We start from the raw sequence: 24084 nt of genomic DNA on the forward strand, positions 1-24084 counted from the left end.
AAGTTAAATACAACTCCAAAATCAATATTCAACCACAATAGCCACATTTCAAGAGGTTAGTGGCTATCCTATTGGGGGGTGTGGACATAGAATATTTCCATTATCACAGAAAGTTCTATTGGAAGCTGTGTCATAGGATTCTCAAAACTTCCTAACTGCTTCTCTCTCTGTCTTTACTCTTATTCTTTCTCCCTCACTCTCTCTCTTTTCCCACCCTTAAGCCAAGTACAGGTACAGGGATAGCTGTCTCATCATTGGTGGCTTAAAATGATGTTTTTGAACAAGAAGACGCTGGGTACTTTTGGTGACTAGCACTCTGTCTGTTTTTTTCCTTTTAAATTCCTGAGCTATTGTTAGCAGTACACCCTTTTATCTCCATTGCTACTGAAGCTGAATGTTACTTGGGTGGAAAGCATAACTGCTTTCTTTTCTATGTCCTTAAACCCTTTGATAATGTTACTGTTTGAGAGTCCCTGAAGCCAGGATACTAGGAGAGTCTGGCTTGTCTGAACAGCTGAACTACAAAATAATGGAGTAGGGCAGGTGGGTGGGGGAGCAGGGCGTTCTGTCGATAAAAGAGCTCCCTTCTTTGCACACATAGCCAGTTAATCGGCCATTCTGAGATAGTTTGGATGGGGAGGGGGAGCTTCTGAGAATTGCCAGTGACAGTTAAGTGGCCTATTGTTGACGTCCTCTGCTGAACGACTTGGTTGGATTCAGCTTCTGCCTTACCCCCACCCCCTGTGGATTTTCTGTTAGATTCATCATTTGCCATTCAGGCATCATCTTTCACTTTCTCCTTCCAACATGACTGCTTTGTGTGCTGGCCCCTGCTTTACTCCTGCTATTCCCAAACTATAAAGGGAACTGTGTGGGGCTTCAGCAGGACTGAGAAATTGACTCTGCTGTCTGTTGAGAACTCTAATAATGACTGCGGTGACCTTCATGTCTAGCAGAAAACCCACTATCTGTGCTAGCACAATGATGACCACCTGAAGACAGAGAAAAGGGAATCTAGATTGAATTCCTTCTCATACAATATATAGTTATTTCCTTTGTTCTCCTCTCCATTCTCTTCTCTTCCCCTTCTCCCCATCGCCACTGGAGGACTGATCTCAAATGCAGCTGTGACTAAAAGTTAATGCCTTTTGAATAATAATACATTGCATTTTGCAGGCTTTACCAAGCCAATTCACTCAAGTTGTCTCATCTATACCCCTTCAAACCCTGTGAGGTAGGGAGGGGAGGTATGATTAACCCCATTTGATGGATGAGTAAACTGAGATTTAGAGATTAGGGCAGCTGCCCCAGATATTTTAGACGGGAAGTGAGCACCCAGTCTCTGTCTCTAAGCCCAGCGGTGTTTCAATGGCATCCACACCTTATGTGTAAGGAGGATATGGCCCAGGGAAAGCATGAGTGGGCTGGGGGAGAAGAAGAGCGAAAGAGAAGATGCTGTAGAGGAGGGAGGAAAGGAGGGGTATCCCAGGGCTGCTGGCTACTCTGGTCTTTCTCCAGAGATGGAAGCTTTGATGCTCACAAGGGTCTGCCCTGGCAAACCTCCTGAGAGAAAAGAAAAGCTAAGGGCCTGTCTTCCTCCTCTCTTCCCTCTCCCCTTCCCAGGAGAGGATGTGCTGGGTTGGGGAGGGGCAGCCCTAGCTCTCCCAAGGCCTGGCATGTGGGAACCACATGCTGGGTGCCCCAGACAGCCTAATGCTCATTCTCAGGCCGGGCTTTCCAGCCTCTAGGTGCTCTGCTATCCTGAGGCCTGGGCCACGGTGCCCAAGGAAAGCCCCTGAAGCTCACCAGGAGGAAGAAGCATGCAGGGCACCCCTGGAGGCGGGACGCGCCCTGGGCCATCCCCCGTGGACAGGCGGATACTCCTGGTCTTCAGCTTTATCCTGGCAGCAGCTTTGGGCCAAATGAATTTCACAGGGTGAGTGGCTGCTCTGCAGTGGGAGGGAGGACTGGCTGGGAGGAGGGGACTGGATGTCCCAGCAGGAGGTGGCTGCCCCGCTGGTGCCTGATCAAGGTGGAGAGTCAGGATGTGGGTTCCTGTCCTGAACCCACTTCCAGCTCCACAGCCTCCCATTCTCATGCTCCGGGGCTGGCTCGTTGGTGGTCCTCCCCAAATCCAGAGTTCTTAATCCAGAGTCCAGGAGGAAGCCCCCGGGGCTCCAAGAATCCCCTGAAACCACATGCAACAGTTTTCCTATACAACAGGAGCTTCTTCGGGGAGGATGCATTCATAGCTTTCCTCCGATTCTCAGAGAAGTTGTAGCCCCCACAAGACTACATACCCCTACCAAAAATGGATGTGGGTGTCGTCCTCCTTCGAATGACAGGAAGTTCTAGTATTACACGCCAGGCCCTCTGTGGATGTACTTTGAGCCTCTCCAAGGTCCACAGGTGGATGCCCCACAGTCCTCCACAGTAGAGAAGAGGAGACACAGCGAGCGTAGAGACGGGTTTCCTCACCCACGGTCTCAGAGCCAGCCTGTGAGGGCACCAACCCCATCCCAGGTGTCGCACCCCAGAGCCCACACCACAGGCCTCTTGGATACGCAACCTCCACTCACCTCCATCGGGAAGGGAAGGAGCTCAGCTTCCTCCATGTCAGATGGGGTGAGGTTGTCTGATCTCACCTTCTGGGCGTCGAGACAGACCATGGCCTTGGGGCCCCCTCGCGAAGAGCCCTTGGGGCCACACTGGTTCCCCCAGCCCCTGTGTCTATTCCTTTCTCCCCTTCATTCCTTTCGTTTGACACATCGCCCCCCTCCCCATTCCTTTCCCTTCCTTCTTCCCCTGGCTTGGCCTTCAGTCCAGCAGTAGCACTGACAGGCTTTATTTAGCCCCCGGAGTGGTCTGTCCTTGGGGCTGGAGAGCCCACTGGCTCTAGACTGAAGGACCATGTGCTTCTCAGAGCTGCCTGCGAGTCCTGCCTGCTCAGGGCTCCTTCAGCCTCCACTCATGCGGTGCCTCCTGGCCTTCCCGCCTGGCCCTCAGCTGGGCCTCTGCTCCACTCTGCCCCTTCCAAGTGACACAGCCTTCCAGGGATCCTTCTCCACAGCTTCCTCCGCCCCTCCCTGTGTTTTTCTAGGGACCAGGTTCTTCGAGTCCTGGCCAAAGATGAGAAGCAGCTTTCACTTCTCAGGGATCTGGAGGGCCTGAAACCCCAGAAGGTGAGGACTCCTCAGGCTTGAGGACACCCCCCACCCCCTCCTCAGTGGCTCACACATTTAGCTCCTTGTCCTGTCCCCCTTTACCCCAAACCTGCCCTCCTGAGTTCTCTGCAAAGAGCACAGACCTGTGGGAAATCACATGTGGTTCCTCTTCAGGAAAAATCAGGGACACCTGCCCAGAAATTTGGGCTGCCTTTTTAGGCTGTGTCTCCTCTAGCCACCCACTCTCTCCTGGATAGGGAGCTGCTACGTGACCCATCAGGGCACCTATCTCCAAACAGCAGGAATTTCCTAAAGCCAAACGGGTGAGAGGGCACAATGTCTCTGGGTGGGATGCCACGTAGCATGGAGGTTGGATACATTGGCCTCCCAAGTGAAATGGCTTAGCTTGGCAAACCTGTATTTTATCTGGGTTCATCCCTGTCAGCCTGAGCATCTTTCCTGAGAACATTTGTCCTCTGAAGGTTTTCACAATGGAAAACATTTTCTTTAACTTTGACTATTACATAGAAGGGTTTTGTTAGGGGGCCATTGGAACTACCAGATATTCCTGGATGTGGTCAAAGCCCTTGCTCCTACTTGTCTGAGTGTCCCGTCGACTGGGACTCATGATGCTTTGTGATCATTCTCTCCATTTTACTAATTGAAAAATAGGCATCGCAAAAGGCTGACCTAGGGACCCAGATTCGGCCTCTCCTACTTCTGCGGGGATGGGAACAACGATGCCTCCCTTTCCTGACCAGGGTTCTTGTCTGTGTTCATGTCCCAGATGATGAGCGGCCTCACCTTGAGGACTCTTTAGGGCTCTCTGGATCCTGATGAAGTTGCAATGAGTATGAGTGAGGTGTGGAGGCAACAGGACTTGGAATTAGGGAAAGAACCTCAGTGCCTTGGGGATTTTGTTTGTCCCGGTCTTTCCGCTCAGCCTTAGGGTTTCATTACGGAACTGGGGCCTATTTAGGTGTACAGTAGTCCCTCCTGATTGGCAGTCAACCAAAAACATTAAATGGAAAATTCCAGAAAGAAACAACTCATAAGTTTTAAATTGCAAGCTGTTCTGAGTAGTGTGATGAAGTCTCGCACCTGCACGCTGTCCACACTCCCCTCCGCGAGTCACTTAGTGGCCATCTCGGTCATCAGACCGACTGTTGCGGTGTTGCAGTGCTTCTGTTCGTCTAACCCTTATTCGACTTAATAATGGCCCCAAAGCGCAAGAGTAGTGATGCTGGCATTTGTTATAATTGCTCTATTTTATTATTAAGCTATTGTTTTTAATCTTTAACTGTGCCTAATTTATAAGTTAGAGCCAGGTGTGGTGGCTCATGCCTGCAATCCCAGCACTTTGGGAGACCAAGGTGGGCGGATCATCTGAGGTCGGGAGTTCAAGACCAGCCTGGCCAACATGGTGAAACCCCTGTCTCTACTAAAATTACAAAAATTAGCTGGGCGTGGTGGTGCACACCTGTAGTTCCAGCTACTCAGGAGGCTGAGGTAAGAGAATGGCATGAACCCGGGAGGCAAATGTTGCGGTGAGCCGAGATCATGCCATTGCACCCCAGCCTGGGCGAAACTCCATCTCAAAAAAAAACAAAAATTATAAGTTAAACTTTATTATAGGTCTGTCAAAAACATAGAAAGAGTGAATAAAATCTAGTATTTAATAGCACAACAGGGTGACTATTGTCAATAATAATTTAATTGTATATTTAAAAATAACTAAAAGAGTGTACTTGGAGTACTTGGATTGTCTGTAACACAAAGAATACGTGCTTGAGTGATAGATACCTCATTTGCCCTGATGTGATCATTACACATTGTATACCTGTATCAAAATATCCCATATACCCCAGAAATATATACACCTACTATGTACCCACAAAAATTAAAAATTACAAAAAAACCTGTATCCCAAATCTGTATGTATAGGAAAGAGCATAGTCTAGGGTTCAGTACTATCTGCTGTTTCAGGCATCCGCTGAGGGGCTTTGGGACATCACACCCCCGTCCCCATCTCCTGAGTAGAAAGAGGGTCTCTACTGGCTGAGAGATTCTCTGGCTCTCTGTGGTCACCTACAGGATTGTGTGGAAGGACATGGAGTAATGCAGCTCTCTCTCTTTCCTTGGTGAACAAGGTGGACTTCTGGCGTGGCCCAGCCAGGACCAGCCTCCCTGTGGATATGAGAGTTCCTTTCTCCGAACTGAAAGACATCAAAGTTTATCTGGAGTCCCATGGCCTTGCTTACAGCATCATGATAAAGGACATCCAGGTGAAGCCCTGCCCCAGCTGGGACCCTGCCTTCCGCCTTCCTTTCTGGTTGGGGCCCAACATGGAGGAGATGTTCTCGGGGCTAAAAGTGGATATGTGGTTTCTGGGTCTCCACCAGCATGTTTGTGAACATGCTGTGGAAGGAAGTGAGCCGCACGCTTCTCAGAATCTGAAGCTAGGACAGGGTTCATGGGGGAAGCACTCACAGTGTGGGAGTGGAGAGGACGCCTGTGATGAGTCCTCCTGGGGAGGGATTTGCAGCTAATAAACAGCAAAGGCGCAGGGAGAAGGGAGACAGGAGGATGTAGCTGGGGTCTTCCCCAGGCACCGTGGGAAGGTGCCTCTGGATAGCTTCTTCCTTCGCTTATCTGACCACTCCCTCCTGTTCCCGCTGTGTCTCAGCCACCCAATGCCTGGGGGAACGGCTTTACTTCAGAGGATTGGGAAATGGTGAAACAGCATTGTGTGGTTCAGAGCACTGGTGTGGTTCACTTCCCCCAACCTCCACCGCTTGGCTCTCCGCACGGGGCATCCCCCCAGGCAGGATTCTCCCAGAGGAACCGCTTTGGGAGAAGCAGCTACAGACCTGCTCTTGGGTAGGACAAAGGTAGCCTTCATCCTGGACACCCCAGTCTCCCTGCTGCTTTCCCTGCGTCTTTTCTGAACATCATGAAATTCTATTTCAATTGTTCTATTTTCCAGTATATCCTAAAGAGCCCCTGAAAGGTGCTGGTAGCACAGTCTCCTTCCTAGAGATCTTTGTGGGTACCACTCATTGGTTAAGCCTCCCCGGCTGCATCTTTCTGCAGCTGCTGCTGCTGGCCGTGTACCTGTGGAACTGTATCCATAAAGATTCATTCCCAACCTTGTTGTATGGCGCTAATCTCCCCTAAGGGCTCCGACTGTGGGAACACAGAGCCTCCCGGAGCGCACACACTTGACACCGTATGTCAGGGGATCAACGCATCAGGCAGCATTCCGTTCCCATGCGAGCGCAGGGCTGGGGAACTTTGGTCCTTTCAAAGACCTTTATCCCTCATCAGGCACATCTGTTTCCCGCTCAACGTGTGGGGGTGGGATATTTCTCTAATGAAATCCCCCACAAACAAAAATGGGGAAACTCTCGCAGACAAAAGAGGCTACCACATCAAAAGAAGTAGAACTGAATTCTCATTTTTAGCCCAGGCCTCTATTTTGAAGTTTCCGTTTCCCTGTTTCAGCCCCACCCTGGGAACTCCGCAGCATTTGGCAAACAGACACACAGAGGTCTCTAAAAACTTTCTGTTGATTTCTGCACATCAGGGACGGCCCCAGAGTCCCCTCTGAGCCTCCCCCACTGGATTTAGCCTGTCCTCTCCCAACATCCGCAGCCCCGAGTCCCTCTAGGGCTTTGCCCTCCCTCTCAGGAAAATGCTCTGACCTCTTAGCCTTGATCCAGCCAGGCAGGATTTTCACCAACTCGCTCTTCCTGCAAGGATCAAGCACTCACTGCCATACTTGAGATCATATTTTGGCTTAGAGGGAGCTGGGGGTGGGGTGGCTGATGTGTTGATGTGTTGAGGGATTGATGATGGGGAGGGGTCCAGGAGGAGGGAAGCTGAGATTTGCTAACAGGACCGGAAGGGCTTTGCACTCCTTGGGTTGCTGGCATCTAGTCTTGTATTTCAGATACAGATGCACGGGCCGGATTGTCTCCCTGTCCTCTGGATCCCCTCAGCCAAGTACTTGGCAATGTCCCCTGCAGGGTGGGCCCTCTGCGGTTGTCTGCTGAATGACTTGCTCGGTTGGGGAGTTCAGGACAGGCACGACCTTATTCACATGCGGGTCTTTGTTCCTCTGGCCCCCTCCCCTCAGCCAAGGTTCAGCTCCACACTCCGTATCCATCTTCCTACCCCAGTACCTACCATAGGACCTGCTGCTTCGTTGGGGCTTGATAAATGTCAGTGGAACTAATAGACATTCATTAGGAGGAGGAAAGGAAAGAGGAGTGGTCGTGTTGGGTGGCTAGGACCAGGCTGGAAAAACCTCGATGCTGGTTTTCACTTTGGCCAGAGGCAGGGGAGATTTTGGAATCTCTCCCTCCCTCTGCCCTGTGATCAGAGGGATGCTTGAGAAACATGAGGCAGGGCCATTCATTCCACTCCCAGACACAGAGAGCCCTACTGTGTGCTGTGCATCGGGCAAGGGGCTGGAAACACAGAGATAAAAAACTTGGCCCTGTATCCAGGACAGCTGGAGGGTCGCGGGGGCCGGGGATGGAGGGGGGTAAATCGGTGGTTACAATGGAGTGGATGAGCGGCTGATGGAGTGAGGGCGGTTGCTATGGGAGCGCATACAAGAGGCACTGCACGCCGTGCTTCTGAGAAGGCGGTAATTACGGTGCGCTGAAGAGCAGGTGAGGGGGGGCTGGCCAGAGGAAGGGGGGCCCCCACCCCGATTGGTGATGAAGCCAGACCCCATCACAAAGAGTGCCCTCCACCATGTGACGAGGTCAGGATTTTATCCTGACAACTAGGGGGGAGTCATGGGAGGTGCTTTCACATGATCAGATTTGCATTTCAGAAAAACCACCCTGACAGTGAGAGTGTTGAGCTGGGGACGGGACCAGGGAGAGACTGACAGGCAGGAGGGTGGTGAGGAAATTGCAGTGGGCCAGGCAAGAAATTATCTGATTCCGAGCGAGCTCTATTTGCATTTAATTTTTCTTCACCTCCTCGTTCTTTTCAGCCCTTTGGTTTTTGTTTTTGTTTTTTTTTCCCTAGGATGAGTCACCATGGAAAAACTTCACTTGAGCAATCAGCTCTGTGGCTTTTAATGGCTTTTTTTCTGATTACAAAATTAATAAATATTCATGTTAGATAATTTGGAAAATAGTGGAAAGCACAAGGAGAAAACAAAAATCACCCATACTCTGACCACCTAGAGCAGAATACAATCGAGTGTAAATACTGCTTTGCCAATTTCCCTCGCCCTAGTGGATCACTCTCATCACCATGCAAATACAGTTATTTCTCCCATTTAAAAAAACCCTCTCTTGATCCCTTCCCTCTCCCCTCCAGCCATCACCCCATTTTTATGCTTCCCCATAGATTGAAACTCCTGAAAATACTGACTCTCCCTGTTATCTTCATCCCTGTCCGCCGGCAGGCTGCCCACCCCCTCACTTCACCAAAGCTTCCCTTGACAATGTCACACGCAACTTCCAGATCCAACCCGATGGCCGACTCTCAGTGTTCCTCTTCCAACAGCACAACTGGTCACTCTCTCCTTCCTGGAGCCTGTCTCTTCCCCTGGCATCCAGGACTTCTGTGTTCTGTCTCCAGCCAGCACCTCCTCTCCTGGATCCAACCGCCTACTCAGTGTTTCCACCTGGGGGTCCAATGGGCATCTCCAACTTTCCAGGTCCAGACCAAGCTCCCCTGGCCCTTCATCGGTGCCTCCACAGCCCTCTCTATCTCAGGAAATGGCAACAGCATCCTTCCAGTCACTCAGACCAGAAGCTGGGAGCCATTCTTGACCCCTTCCTCAAACCCCCCATCAACAACAGATTTATCGCTGCCTTCAGAATGGATCTTAGCACATCCCACACCACCCCCGAGGGCCCATGCGCCATCTCGTCCCTCACCTGGGTTCTTCCAGTTGCTTTCTAACTGCTCTCCCCCATTCTCCACCTTGATTCCTTATTACCTAGTCTCAAAACAGCAGCCAGAAGCGTCCTTTAAAACTATTGCAAATTCAAGCATGTTGTTCCTCTGCTTAAAACCCAACTAATTTGGAGTAGAAGCCAAAGCCCTTGCAATGGTCATAAGGCTTTTCATTTTATTGTATTTATTTATTTTGAGACAAGATCTCACTCTGTTGTCTAGGCTTAAGTGCAGTGGCACGATCATGGCTCACTGCAGCCTCGAACTCCCAGGCTCACTCCATCCTCTCGCCTCAGCCTTCTAAGTACAGGCCCTGGGACTACAGGCCCGTGTCACCATACCCAGCTAATTTTTGTATTTTTTGTAGAGATGGGGTCTGATTATGTTGCCCAGGCTGCTCTTGAACTCCTGGGCTCAGGCAACCCGCCAACCTCGAGCTCCCAAAGTGCTGAAATTACAGGTGTGAGCCACCACGCCAGACTGCTCATCTTATTTTAAATTGTACCCTTCTTCTTCCCCACTTCTCCAACTTCCTCTTTCTTTCCCATTTCCCTTTTGTTGACATTTACCATTTTCTCATTGCTTATATAATTTAATTCTTTACTTCTTTAAATTATTATCTTGCTAGCTGAAGAGTACAGTTTTTATTTGTTTATTTGTTTTCTTTTTGAGACAGGGTCTCACTCCCTCACCCAGGCTGGAGTACAGTGGCATGATCTCGGCTCACTGCAGCCTCCACCTCCCAGGCTCAAGCAATTCTCATGCCTCAGCCTCCCAAGTAGCTTGGATTACAGGCACACACCACCACCCCTGGCTAATTTTTGTATTATTATTATTTTTTTATTTTTATTTTTTATTTTTTTAAGTAGAGACAGGGTTTCACCATGTTGGCCAGGCTGGTCCCAAACTCCTGGCCTCAAGTGATCCACCTGCCTCAGCCTCCCAAAGTGCTGGAATCATAGGCGTGAACCACGAGAGGTTTTTTTTTTTTTTTAAGATGGGGTCTTGCTATATTGCCCAGGGTGGAGTAAAGTGGCTATTCACAGGCACAGTCATAGCGCACTGCAGCCTTGAACGCCTGGGCTCAAGAGATCCTCCTGCCTCAGCCTCCTGAATGGCTGGGACTGCAGGCGTGCACCACCATGCCTGGCTTGAATAGCAGAGTTTTAAAGGTAGAAATGCTGTTTGCTGGTCTCAGGGTGAGTGGCAGCTCCAGAGAGGAGAAGAAGACAACAGGAAAGATTGCAGGAGAAGCCAGGGAAGACAGCAGCAGTGATGGGCAAGACCCTAAGAGAGGTGGAGGCTGCCTGCATCATGGGGGTAGGGACAGAAGAGGACCCAGGCCCCTCTGTTGGGCCCCATGAAAGTCAGGTGCTGACTGACTCCCCCAGATGACCATTAATGGGTGCTTTCTGCCCTCCAAGTCCTACAGAAGCTATCCTACCTCTGGAGGAACCCAGACTTCCTGGTCATGCCTTGTAATGCTCCATCACAGAGCCCTGGAGTCACCCCAAACTTATCACCCTCCTTATCATTGTCACACTCTTCCTCATCATCATAGCTAACATTCACTAGCATTTACTACGTGCCTGGCAAAAGTCTAAGCATTTAGCATGTATTAACCCTTCTAATCCTCATGAGAACATTGGGGTGTGTGTGTGTGTGTGTGTGTGTGTGTGTGTGTGTTTGCGTGATGGAGTCTTGCTCTGTCGCCCAGGCTGGAGTGCAGTGGCACAATCGCCCCTAACTGCAACCTCCGCCTCCTGGGTTCAAGCAATTCTCCTGCCTCAGTTTCCCAAGTAGCTGGGATTACAGGCGCGCGCCACCACGCCTGGCTGATTTTTGTATTTTTAGTAGAGACAGGGTTTTGCCATGTTGGCCAGGCCAGTCTCAAACTCCGGAGGCCTCAAGTGATCCACCTGCCTTGGCATCCCAAAGTGCTGGGATTACAGGTGTCAGCCACTGCGCCTGGCTCTCATGAGAACGTTTTAAAGTATGTGATAAAGTATGTGATAACATGACCTCCATTTTACAAGGGGGAAACTGAGGCACAGAGAAGTTAGTAATTTGATGGAGTTGGTGGCAGCATCAGGGTTTAACCTGAGCTCCCGCACCCTCAGACTCCACTCTCAAGCCATCTGTCCCCTCAGTGGTCATCACTGTTGTCTGTGTGGCACTTTAACTTTGCCTTTTAGACGCGGAAGCCTTGTGGTTTGGCCTTGACCTCTGAGGGGGTCCATTCTGAAAACTTCAGATCAGCAGCCACCCCCCACATCCAGTGCCGCAGGACTGGAGTTGCTACTGGCCACATAGCTGCTACTGCAGATGTTAGACCTGGAAGAGAAGGCCAGGAACCTGGGAGGAAAGGCAGCGGCTGCTGTCCCAGAGCCCCCAACCCACTCTGTTTCCATGAGCTGCGTCCATTTTGCATCTGCGGCTGGAGTTCGGCTGTGAGAGATCCTGCTCTCCTCCGCCTCAGCTTCAGCACTGGGGCCCTGCTACCTCCTCCCCTGCCCAACCCAGGAGGACTGTTCTTCCCTTAGGGCCCCCATCCTTCCTTGACTCATCGTAAATTAATTCGCACCGAGGTATTACTTTCCCTGTCAGGTTATGGCTTCCAGGGAGGCAGATGGCTTACTTCTGAGTTGGTTGGTTTCTTTGTTTTGTTGTTTTTTCCTGAGAAGCCTGACAGGGCTGTCATTAGGCATTCCTCAGCCTGTGGCCTGACCGCATTCTTCCGTCACCCATCCCCTTCCCCCAGCCCCAGGAATGGAGCAAACGCTGGTGCATTTTCCAGGCCAAGGCAGATTCCTGTTCCTGGAAGTGGGGCCAGCTGTGAGGGCTGAGAATTCCCAGTTTGAAAGAAGGTGTCACCTCCATTCACAAGGCTGTGATGGTGTCTGGAAAGTTATTTGCAGTTTGGTGCTGACTTCCCATTTGCCTCCAAGCTCTTGTGTGGAACAAAGGACAGCCTCCTGGGTCCTGTCTTCCTGTGGGTGTCCCAGGCTGTGTGGGGAAAATTGAGTCTTCTAGTCCTTTTTTTTTCTGATTTCTCCTCCCTGTCCTCCACTTTCACCCCAACTTCAGGCTTCCACCAGATCCTTGGAGACCCTTTGCCTTGTCCTCATGGCTGGCAGGCTGCTGTCTTCCTTGCAGCTGCTCGTCACAGCTGATGGCACCAGGCACACAGTGGCTGGCACACATTGGTCATGGTAGGCTGTTGAGATTTGGGTCGGCTTCCTGGGAAGAAGAAAAATTCCTTTTGTTAGAGCTTCCCAGAAGTGTTTATGAAGGGCCAGAGAGGACCGGGGCTCCTCCGGCCATATCTAACTTACCCAGCAATCCCAGCTTTGCCCCTGGCCAGCCAGTGCAGCTGGAAAACATCACAACTGTAATTGCCTCGCATGGAGTTGGTGCTCAAAAATAAAGTGAGCCCCAAACATCAATTTCCACTCCCATTTTTAAATCTATGAACCTGAGCGTTGTGAGCAAGCCAACTAGGCCTCGGGGATGAGTGAGTCATTAGGCATTGCCTCATCTGTGGCAGGTGGGGCGGGGAGGGACACTGTTCTTCCTGACGGGGGTGGAAGACTCCGCAGCAGCCATTAGGGCTTTTGGTTTTGCTATTATTTATTCATTTAAAAGTTCTGGGCTGAGGTGGGTGCATCACCTGAGGTTGGGAGTTCAAGACCAGCCTGACCAACATGGAGAAACCCTGTTTCTACTAAAAATACAAAAAATTAGCCAGGCATGATGGTGCATACCTGTAATCCCAGCTACTCGGGAGGCAGAGGCAGGAGAATCACTTGAACCTGGGAGGCGGAGGTTGCGGTGAGGCGAGATCACACCACTGTACTCCAGCCTGGCCAAGAAGAGAGAAATTCCATCTCAAAAAAAAAAAAAAAATTCTTATTGAAGTAGTATAAGCACGTTGCCAAAATGTAAAAATAGAGGATAGAAAAAGTTTACTCCAAATCTGCCTTCTTCTATCTTAGCAGGCATTGTGAATATTTTGGTTTATATTTTTGGCATTTTAGTATCTTGCGTTCTTATGCTCAGGGGTCCTTGAGTTTTCATCATTGTAAAAATCTTTCAAATTGAAAGAATAGTACAATGGAGTTTTTAGCTGTTGTTAACACTTGCATGCTCTTTCTGTCCACACACATATGCATACACACAGACATAAACATATCTGTGTATGTGCGTGTTTTTGTGCCTCTGTGTGTGTGTGTGTGTGTGTGTGTGTGTGTCTGTGTGTTTAGAAATAGGGTGTCACTCTGTTGCCCAGGCTGGAGTACAGTGGTACGATCATAACTCACTCTCAATCATAGCTCACTCTATACTCCAACTCCCGGGCTCAAGCAGTCCTCCTGCCTCAGCTTAAGTAGCTGGGACTGCGGGCATGCGTCACCAAGCCTGGCTAATTTTTTAATTTTAATTTTTTGTAGAGATGGGGCCTTGCTTTGTTGCCCAGGCTGGTCTCAAACTCCTGGGCTCCAGCGACCCTTCTGCCTTGGACTCCCAAAGTGCTGCGTTTACAGATGTGAGCCACCGTGCCCAACCTGCATATGTGTTATTACTGATGGCCTTTAGTTTTGATAGTTGGCCTTAAGGAACCCAAGGGTACAGACTAGAATGCCTGGTTCTTATCTCACCTCCACCACTTGTTAGCTTTGCCATTAAGTCCCTTTACCACTCCAATCTGCTTTAGCTCTAAAACACAAATAGCTCATTTCTGTCCTGTTTTCAGGTCATCTGACCAGATCAAGTGAGATCATGAAGATAAAGAAGCTTGGTCAACTAACGCTCTAGCCCCAAATAAGTTATCAGCAAGACTTAGTTGTGGCCCAGTGCTGCAAACAAAGGGCAACTCGGGTTAATGAGGATGCTTTCTCAGCATCCTCTGTGGCAGAGGACCTGAGTACTTCCCACACTGGACAGTCTGTGCTGAATCCTGGGGTGCCTTGGCTCCTGGATGCCATTATAAGGGCATGAGCTTGGGTGAAGGACACTAGCTCATCTCACTGTGACCCAAGCGGAGAAAAATGTCCCAAGATTATGTAGGTGGTCTGAGCGGTGAGTGAGTGGTTAACCCAATCAGGCATTATACTGCCCTCTGTATGGGCAGCGGGAAGTACCATGTAAGGCTTGAATGCTTGACTCCACGTTGATACCCAAGGACATTGCTTTTGGCTCATCAAGACTTGTGTTTAGGAGATAAGTGAAAGACCATTGGCACATTAATCATATTGATTTGGACTGACTTTGGCCATGCCTGGCTTTCTGAATGGCTTGCATACCAGTTGTCTAGGCTGTTTCCTAGAAGTGGAGTTAATGTTGGGGGTCAGAGGAACCCTCTGCTTCCCCCAGGGGGGTCAGTGCACATGGTTCAGCTTGGGTCCTGACTCAACAGAGTGTTTATTAAGTGCAAAAGCAATGTTGGCAGTAGACTGTGAGCACCTTTTTCCCCCCAAAAACACCTTCAAATCCATTATTACATTTTATCCTATGAGGTGGCAAGGCAGATATTGCTTTCCCAATTTTCAAGCTGAGGAAACTAAGGCCACAGTAAATTCCACAGCCAGTTAGTGGCAGAGGCAGACCTAGAACCCAGCTCTCTGGATTCCTTGCCCTGTGATCATTTGGGAAATGGCAGCATGACTCCCAGCTTGCCAGGCAGAAGAATCAGCCAGCAACCTGGACCTTCCTTCTGTTGTGCAGTTCACACTCATGGTGGCTCATTCTCCTGTGTTGCTGCTGTCTTTATGCACAGCCAGTGGAGGCAGGGCTCAGAAGAGGCATAGCCAGCCCAGCTCTCCCCTTCCTTTCCAATATGTGTTCCCCATCACCCAGGTGCTGCTGGATGAGGAAAGAGAGGCCATGGCGAAATCCCGCCGGCTGGAGCGCAGCACCAACAGCTTCAGTTACTCCTCATACCACACCCTGGAGGAGGTAGGTCTGGCCGGGCAAGCTCTGGGCTCTCTTGTGTCTTTGGGCCCCTTAGGGTCTCCTGACTCAGTCAGAAACTAGTGAAGGACTCCAGGGTTTATGGGAAACTGTGACTGACACTTAGGGACTGTACAGCAGACATTAGGTTAAGGTCTGTTAGGCAGAGAGTCATATTCAAAGAGATCTGGAAGCCAGAATTCAGATAGAGGGGACAGTAGTTCAACTGTACAGCCCTAGACAGGTACAGAGCAGAGTAATGGGTCTACTAGGCAGAACACTAATGCAGGGACCCATTATGGGCCAGAATAGAGCAGGTAGAAGCTACCTTCATCTTGACAGAGCAGGAGCGTCGCCATCTTGAACAAACACCACCATTCTAAGTTCCCCTGGATTAAAAAACTGCCTAAATCCAGTCCTTATAGTTATAAAAAGGACAAAAATCAGCCAGAAGCCCCTCCTGGGTTTATTTCTCTAAAATAAACCTGTCCTTGACTGTGAAGCCACATTTTGTGTTTCTTTCCTCTTTCTTTAACGCTTACACATATCCAATCCTCCAGCTAGGGACCTAGGGCTCTCAGCCTCTCCGTGACCAGTCCTCGTGTTCAGTGGCCCCAGCCATGGGTGCTTGGGTATATAATATGAGGGGCAGGAAGCCAGGCACATTGGACAGCCATGTTTGTAGAATAAAAGGGAGGTGCCTTCACTTGGAGAAAGTTCATGACCACAGTTACAGCCAGCCAGGGTAAGTGACTTGTTTATAAAGGAGAATGTACACAGATGGTGCAGGGATGCCCACTCCAGAAAGGAACTCAAGGCACATGTCTCATTTTGCGTGTCAAAGGACAAGACATTCTTGATACCATCCATCTATTATCGTCATCGCTTTTCCCACTTCACAAGTCACGCAATGGAGCATCCATTTTCTTTCATATATTTGTTAATTCAATTACATGTATTGAAAGAACAAGAGAATGAAATAATACAGTCTGTCACTATTTATTGATGCCAAAGATAAGTAAAACAAGAACCCTGCCTTCAAGGGGCTTACAGTCTAAAAGGAGCGAGAAGATAAAAACAACACTACAAAGCCTGTCAGATCTGTCAAATGGATTGAATGGGCCAAAGAATGGAGACAAGAGAGAATTTCTAACCAGAGAGAGCCATGTGGGTCAAGCCTGGGGATTTGAGCAGGCTCAGCACACACTGTTCTTCCAGGCAAAGGCATAGCTCTGCACAGAGCAAGGAGCCTGGGAATCCAGCAAGATCACAACTCACTTCCTTTAGCTCTGAGGGAGTGCTCTATTTTTGCAATTCTTTATCTGGGTTCTTTTAGACCCTCGAGGGTCTAAATACCCAAAGCATTGAAGAGAGTGGGAAGGGGCAGGGAGAACATTCAGAGAGGCTCTGGTGTTCATCCCTCTTCCTGCTTAACTGCCAATCTTACACACTTCTTTCCTTTCAGATATATAGCTGGATTGACAACTTTGTAATGGAGCATTCCAATATTGTCTCAAAAATTCAGATTGGCAACAGCTTTGAAAACCAGTCCATTCTTGTCCTGAAGGTAAAAGCCCACAGTGTCAACCTGTAGACTCTACATTGAGGGCCTCTGGCATAAGATTGATCTCATATGGGGTAGTGGCCGGGCGGGAGTTTTGGGGAGAAGGACAATTTGTCTACTCCTGTCCCCAGGTGGCCCATAAACTTTGGGGTTGTGGCATTCAGAGATCCACCCTTGTAGTATGAGGAGGTGACAGTGTGGTGACCTAGCCTGTCCTTGGTCAGGAAGTAGGTGGGAGGATGGCTAAGGAGTTGGGGCTGCAGATTGGCAGTTGTCACCCTGGACTTGGGGTGTGAGTGTGGGTGAGCTGGCGTTCCATTACCTCAGTTGCTTCATCTGTTCAATGGGAAGAGAGGTACACAGAGGGCCCATTTGCTAATGAGGTCATCTGGCTTAGACAGCCCTACAGACATGCCTGAGTCTATAGAGAAGCCTCCCAGCCCTTCACAGGAGCCACTGGAACAGAATTCAAGCAAACTCAGGACCCTGCAGTTCCTTGGGTCATGAAGGAAGTAGGAGATGTGAATGCAGAGCCCATCAGAAAGCAATTCTTAGTTTGCGCCCAAAAGGGCACCCGGGAGTGTGGATCCTGCGGGGCGTTTAGCATCAGCTGTCAGGAAGGGCAGGTGCCTGCTGCTGCTCTCAACGATTCTCTGATGGGCTCCTCCGAGCAGCCAAGTGGACCCACCTAACTTGGGATTTGACTTAACCTGTCCCTGCTTCCATTTCTCCAGGGGCCGTGGTCTTCTCTCTCTAATGTTGTCTGAAGCCTTGCTATTCAAAGCACGGCCCCTGCATGGCAGCATCAACATCACCTGGGAGCTTATTAGAAATGCCAAACCTCAGACCCCTCCCCAGACCTACTAAGTCAGAATCTGCACTGGAATAAGATCCCCAGGAGACTCATGTGCCCATTAGAGTTTGAGAAACCCTGGTCTTAAGATACTTTCAACCCTGGGAAATTCTGTGCTTCTGGATGGATCACTTTGCTCCCCAATGGCACCACCATATTTTCAAAGGCCCTCACACGTGTGCACTTTTGGGCACATGGACAGGTACCTGCACACACACCCTCTTACCCAGTGCTTAAAGCTGCCCCAGGCACTGAGGATGCCTCAGGGACCTCCTTCCAGGTAGCCCAGAGACAGTAGCTATCTGAGTTCAAACCTCGGTTTGGGGCCCGATTCTTTTTCTCAGTTCAGCACTGGAGGTTCTCGGCACCCAGCTATCTGGATTGACACTGGAATTCACTCCCGGGAGTGGATCACCCATGCCACCGGCATCTGGACTGCCAATAAGGTCAGCATGAACCTGTAGCCAAGGTGCACCCATGATGAGGGCTGCAACTGGGGGCAGGGTCTTACTATTTAAGGGCACCTTCAGTTGAACAGTTACACTTAGGGTGCTGTCTCCATCCTGCCCTTTGGAGCGGCCACCGTGCACTCTTACCTTTTGCAGCACGGAGCCCACATTGATCCCCTGCCTTCTAGTTGTTTAAAATCCAAGCCTTTGGTTCTGCATAAAAGATATACCTCAGGGGTTTCATGCCACCCCTTCCTGCAGCCACTGGATGTGAAAATGTCCTGTGCCACCTCCCAGGAGACCCAGTAGGGCCTCCCATCCCTCCTCACTTTTTCTTGCAGATTGTCAGTGATTATGGCAAAGACCGTGTCCTGACAGACATACTGAATGCCATGGACATCTTCATAGAGCTCGTCACAAACCCTGATGGGTTTGCTTTTACCCACAGCATGGTGAGGGCACCTGGGAAGGATGGAAGGAGGGGGTCAGCTCTAGGGGGATGGAGAAAAGGTCACTGTGCTTTGGGAACCAGCCCCTTCAGAGCCTCTTTGCAGAAGCCCTCACCAAGGGCAGCAGGGCTGCTCAGGTACTGCACCTGCAGCCTCTTGCCCTCTGACCTCTTTCTTGCTGCCCAGGGAAGGCCTCTATTGGCAGCCTGTGCCCAGGCCTCTCCCTAGACCCTGACTTCAACTGCACAGTATCTGAGCTGCATCTTTGGCCCAGCCCCATGCCAGCCCCATCCTGTCCTGGCAATTCCTTCCCTTTGCTCCTCCCTGCCCCACTAGGGTCCCCTACCCCCATAGGCCAGGATATCAGAGGCTCCCATCCCTGGGAATGGGCCCAGCGAATGAGGTCACCTGTCCTGGGCTTTCCCAGAACCGCTTATGGCGGAAGAACAAGTCCATCAGACCTGGAATCTTCTGCATCGGCGTGGATCTCAACAGGAATTGGAAGTCGGGCTTTGGAGGTATGGCAACCTGCTGTCCTGCGGCAGGGTTGGAGAAGAGGTGTTGGCCCATGGCAGGTTCTCCCACTCAGTCAGATTATGTTGACTCAACTTGGGAGGCATGGGACAATGTAGTCAGCTAATATGCATGAGTCACAGCCAGGGACAGGCAAGCACATACCTCAGACTGGCTGTGGGTATGGGAGAGGTTGTGTGTGTGTGTGTTGAATGTACACATGTGCCAAACCTTCATGGGAAACAATTGGGGGAGCCCCAGCTCCTGAAATGAGGACTAACTGCATGAGTCAAATCCTAAATATGACGGAGAAAGGCTTAAAGGAGGTACAAAGTAGCCTTGCTTGTTGTTCAAAATCCAGAGTTTATGGTGCTCCTAAAACATCCCTAGCCCTGCCCTGAAGGGAGCACAACATGAAGAAATGCCTCTGAACTCTTTCCCTGAGAGCTAGGACCTGAAATCTGCCCTTTGGGGAGGCCAGGGCAATAGTTTCAAGTGTCCAATAGAATTAACCGCTTTTTTTTCTTGTTTTCTTTTTTTTGAGACAAGGTCTCACTCTGTCACCCAGGCTGGAGTGGAGTGGTGTGATCATGGCTCACTGCAGCCTTGACCTCCTGGGCTCAGGTGATCCTCCCACCTCAGCCTCCCAAGTAGCCGGGACCATAGGTGCACACCACCACACCCAGCTAATTTTTGTTTTTGTTTTGAGACTGAGTCTTGCTCCATTGCCCAGGCTGGAGTGCAGTGGCGTGATCTCGGCTCACTGCAATGTCTGCCTCCTGGGTTCAAATGATTCTCCTGTCTCAGCCTCCTGAGTAGCTGGGATTGCAGGTGCCCACCACCATGCTGGGCTAATTTTTGTATTTTTAGTAGAGATGGAATTTCCCCATATTGGTCAGGCTGGTCTCAAACTCCTGACTTCAGGTGATCCACTCACCTCGGCCTCCCAAAATGCTGGAATTACAGGCATGAGCCACTGCGCCCAGCCAATTTTTGTATTTTTAAAAAATTTTGTAGAGACGTGGTTTCACCATGTTCCCTCAGCTGATCTTGAACTTTTAGGCTCAAGTCAATCAGCCGACTCGGCCACCCAAAGTGCTGGGATTACAGGCATAAGCCACCACACCTGGCCTCGAGCCAATTCTTTATCATCAAGGCTGACTTGAGCCTGATTTTTATTTTTGACCCATTACTTTATGACCCTGGTGCATACCTGCAGAGCTGTCTGATCCCAGTGAGGGGGAGGGGGCAGCTTTCTCCTGAGTTCGTTGGTGTTCTTCCCTGATTATCTCCCTAACCATGCGAGGGGCACAGGGATTGGGAAATTGAGGCCTCCAGAAAGCTCAGAGACAGGTCCATGGACCCTGGAAATACAGCAATTTGATGGGCAGGACAATTTGATGGGTCCAGTCATGACAGAGATTCCAGAACAGACACAGCGCTCGGCCCCCAGACATGGCATCTGCACTTCACCGGGGGCTCAGGGTTTGGCTCCACAGGGGACGGTGTCATTGCTGTTGATAATCAGACCTATAGGCTGGTGTCCCAACCAATGAGATAGAACATTTTAGATCTGGATGCCCATTGCTTTTTAAAATCTGGCTTCTTGGGGTCTGTTCTCACTGAAAAATAAGGATGGCCCCAAAGCACTGAGAGTGAGGTCCCTGGCCCTAGCGTGGGGGTTGTAACTGCTTGTGTAATGGAACAAGACCATGCAAAATTAGGCATTTCCACCTCCAAATGAACAGACGCTTGCCTCAGTGGGGGCATCCATGTGGCCCCTCAGCACTGACTGGAGTGAGTACCCATAGATCCCAAGATAGGCTGGCTAGTAGAAAGATAAATTACCTCTTAAAGAAAATAACTTCTGTGGGTCTCACCACAGGAAAAAAATATCCATATACACACAATGTACAAAACAATTATGGAAAAAAGCCCAGAGGGGGCAAAAAGCTCCCATAATCCCACCACTCAAAGATCACTGCTTTTAATAATTTACCATGTCCTTCCAGAGATTTCCCCTTGCTACAAATTACATTTTTAGAGAAGGAAAAATAAATAGCTAATGAATCCATTAGCAGGTACTTGTGAAACAGGCGGACTCAGAGGACCTTGACTGTGAACGTCAGAGATGCAGGCAGCCAATTCCCATTCGGCCAGGGGAAGATTAGTTTATTCTGCTTAGCTCAAACCAGAACTAATGGCCTAAAGTGTTTCTCCATATTTGGGCAAAGCCACCTGGTCGTTGGCAGGGGAACCGCTTTCTGTGCGTGGGCCGCAAAGGCAGACAAAGCCTTCAACCTCCCCCCGCTCTGCGCATCTGTTGCTGTTTGTCATTCATCAAGTGGAGCAGGTGCAGGAGCTCCCGAGAGACATAACAAACAAGGCCACTGTTAGATGGGCTGATTCCAGCCTGGGGGCTGCCTTTCACCCCCTAGCTCTGCCGGCACGTCCCCTTCTAACCAGGGTCCCCATCCCAGGTGAGGACCACCAAACCAAGAAGGGGCGCACTCCCTGGGCCTCCCTGGGGCCAGCAAGAGTGTGTGTCTGGGTTGGTGACTCAGGCTGGATGATTTTGTTTATGGTTTTGTTATTGCCTTAATTGAATGGCTGTGTAATGAGTAACCTGTAGACCATCCCTCCCACCCGTGCCTGGCCTCCTGTGCATTCTTGGGGAGGACCTGTGTGCTGCATTCCTAGAGCATCATCTGAAGTGGTCCATGGGCCAGCCACCAGCCCCAGGAGTCAAGAGGAATGCTGTGGCCTCCTCAGGAGACTTCAGAAGTTGAGGCGATCCCTGATCTCTGGACGGTGCCAACATTCCAGGGAAGAGGAGAGAGAGGAGAAACTGGGATGACTCCTTCCAAGTGTGTCCTTAGCCTACAAAGTCTTGACCAGCTCAGCACAGCCCAACCCTCCCCTCAGGAATAAGGGAAAAGCAGAGGAGGAGCAGAGGAGGAAGACAGAGATGGGGCGAAGGCAAAGAGTCCAGGGGGAAATGGAAACAAATGAAACTTGGGAAAAGAATAAAAGCCCTGCTCCTCTTTGTTCTCTCCCTCATCTTAAGTCCCCAAGAAGAATTTTCAAAGACTTCTTTGCACCTCTGGCTCCCAGAACAGCCTCAGGCAACTATGGGGAACTATTCTCCCGTATTGGTTTCCCATATCCCCAGACCCCAAGTTCATGGCGCACCTGGGGCCATGGCTGCGGCAAAGCTTCAGCTGACACCGAGTCTGAGCCCTCAACTGATGGCACACCCAGGAAGGGTCAGCCTAAAGGCATTTGCTGCTCACTACGGGAAGCCGGGGTTGGGGCAGAGACTTACAGTTTCCTCTGGATGCAACTTCTGAGCCAGGCCCACCTTCCTAAAGGGACCACAGGACAAGCCGAGGGGGCTCCCTGCAGGGCTTCAGAACTGCGAGGTATGGTGAGGCTGCAGTCCTCTGACATATTAGATTAGAGGATGCAGCAGTAACAAATATCCATCCCAATCTCAGTGGTTTAACACAATAAAAGTTTTTCATGCACACAAAGTCCAACATGAACAGGTGACTCTCCTTGGCAGCTTTCTTCCGCAGTGAGAGAGGGATCCAGGAGGCTGTTTCTATCTAGAATTTTTTTTTTTTTTGCTTCCAGCCACACAGACAGAAAAGAGCATGGAGAAGTCACACTTGCTCTTAACAATCTCAACCCAGAAGTGCCATGTCATTTCTGCTCACCTTTCCATTGGTCAAAGTAGTCACATGACCTCAGTCATACTGCAAAGGAGGCTGGGAAATGTAGGGGAACACACAGGTATTTTGTGAGCGCCGTCTGTGTCGCACGCAGGGATTTGACTCTTTGGGTGGCTTTATTTTACTTCCAGGAAATGGTTCCAACAGCAACCCCTGCTCAGAAACTTATCACGGGCCCTCCCCTCAGTCGGAGCCAGAGGTGGCTGCCATAGTGAACTTCATCACAGCCCATGGCAACTTCAAGGCTCTGATCTCCATCCACAGCTACTCTCAGATGCTTATGTACCCTTATGGCCGATCGCTGGAGCCCGTTTCAAATCAGAGGGAGTTGGTGAGACTGGCTGCTTAGGGCCTGGGGAGAAGAGACCGCTTCTCAGGAAAATCCATATCTGTCATACTCCCAGAGGGCTCAGGTTGTTACTCTGAATGCAGGGGTCTGGACTGATAGACCCCATGGTGCGGGGGTGGGGTAGGGGGAGCTTGCTGTTCTCACGTGTGATCAAGTTCAAAGCTGGAGATGCTGTGCTCCCTTCTCACAAGGGCCATCTCCACCTTCAACTTCCAGGACTGCTAAATCCATGCTTCTCACCAGCTGGTGAGGGTGGGGGAGTGTGTGGGAGCCCCGGGGAGCCCCTGCCTTTCACCCCACCAATGTCATCTTGCAGTACGATCTTGCCAAGGATGCGGTGGAGGCCTTGTATAAGGTCCATGGGATCGAGTACATTTTTGGCAGCATCAGCACCACCCTCTGTGAGTGAGCCTCCCCTGGCCCTGCTTCAGACACCACATCTACCACTGCTGCAGGGCAGTGCCATGGATCTAGCTGGGCTGGCCCAAAGCTGCCTCCCACACTGGATAGAGGGGTGAACAGTGGTACCCAGGCAGCTGTTTCTTGGCAGTTTTTGTGCACAGCTCCCAGTGCCTGGCTTACTGCAAGGTTCCTAAGCCTAGTAGCCTGCAGGAGCTTTCTTTTTGCAGGAGTAGAGAATGGGCTGGGTGCACGGATGTGATCCCGTTTGAGGCCTGGGCAGGAAGCCTGGTGTGGCCTGGGGTGGGTGGGGGTTTGGCTCCCAGGGCTCACTTTCCACCCAGGATGCCTCTGTACCTTGCAGCCACATCCCCTTCTTCCTTTTGGGGGCACATTTTGGAACTTTTGTTTCTAGATGTGGCCAGTGGGATCACCATCGACTGGGCCTACGACAGTGGCATCAAGTATGCCTTCAGCTTTGAGCTCCGGGACACTGGGCAGTATGGCTTCCTGCTGCCAGCCACACAGATCATCCCCACGGCCCAGGAGACGTGGATGGCGCTTCGGACCATCATGGAGCACACACTGAATCACCCCTACTAGCAGCACAACTGAGGGCAGGAGGCTCCATCCTTCTCCCCAAGGTCTGTGGCTCCTCCCGAAACCCAAGTTATGCATCCCCGTCCCCATGCCCTCATCCCGACCTCTTAGAAAATAAATACAAGTTTGAACAGGC

The 24084-nt window shown here is 50.5% G+C and overlaps 1 protein-coding gene across 5 annotated transcripts; it reads left to right on the forward strand.

Moving 5' to 3' along the window:
* Positions 1–164: 164 nt before the first annotated feature.
* CPA5 (carboxypeptidase A5) lies at positions 165–24084 on the forward strand. Of its 5 annotated transcripts, XM_019030586.4 has the most exons (13): positions 165–543; positions 1177–1234; positions 1742–1936; positions 3101–3182; positions 5315–5449; positions 14946–15044; positions 16504–16605; positions 17800–17901; positions 18246–18356; positions 18781–18871; positions 22732–22931; positions 23266–23350; positions 23764–24078. In XM_019030586.4, exons 3-13 carry the CDS (start codon positions 1821–1823, stop codon positions 23949–23951), a joined length of 1311 nt encoding a protein of 436 aa, XP_018886131.3. In that variant the 5' UTR covers positions 165–543; positions 1177–1234; positions 1742–1820; the 3' UTR covers positions 23952–24078. The 5 variants fall into 5 exon arrangements, with proteins under 5 accessions (XP_018886131.3, XP_055248251.1, XP_055248253.1 ...); XM_055392276.2 differs by lacking the exon at positions 1177–1234 and having other exon boundaries at positions 165–1137; positions 23764–24084; XM_055392278.2 differs by lacking the exon at positions 23266–23350 and having other exon boundaries at positions 23764–24084.

The sequence above is a fragment of the Gorilla gorilla genome, chromosome 6, assembly GCF_029281585.2.
Source record: "Gorilla gorilla gorilla isolate KB3781 chromosome 6, NHGRI_mGorGor1-v2.1_pri, whole genome shotgun sequence".
Classification (NCBI taxonomy): domain Eukaryota; kingdom Metazoa; phylum Chordata; class Mammalia; order Primates; family Hominidae; genus Gorilla; species Gorilla gorilla.

Coding starts and splice junctions, on each gene's coding strand:
- CPA5 (XM_055392276.2), top strand. CDS start 1,821: ATGCAGGGCACCCCTGGAGGCGGGACGCGCCCTGGGCCATCCCCCGTG. Junction 1,937..3,100: donor GGCCAAATGAATTTCACAGG/GTGAGTGGCTGC, acceptor GTGTTTTTCTAG/GGACCAGGTTCTTCGAGTCC. Junction 23,351..23,763: donor CAGCATCAGCACCACCCTCT/GTGAGTGAGCCT, acceptor TTTTGTTTCTAG/ATGTGGCCAGTGGGATCACC.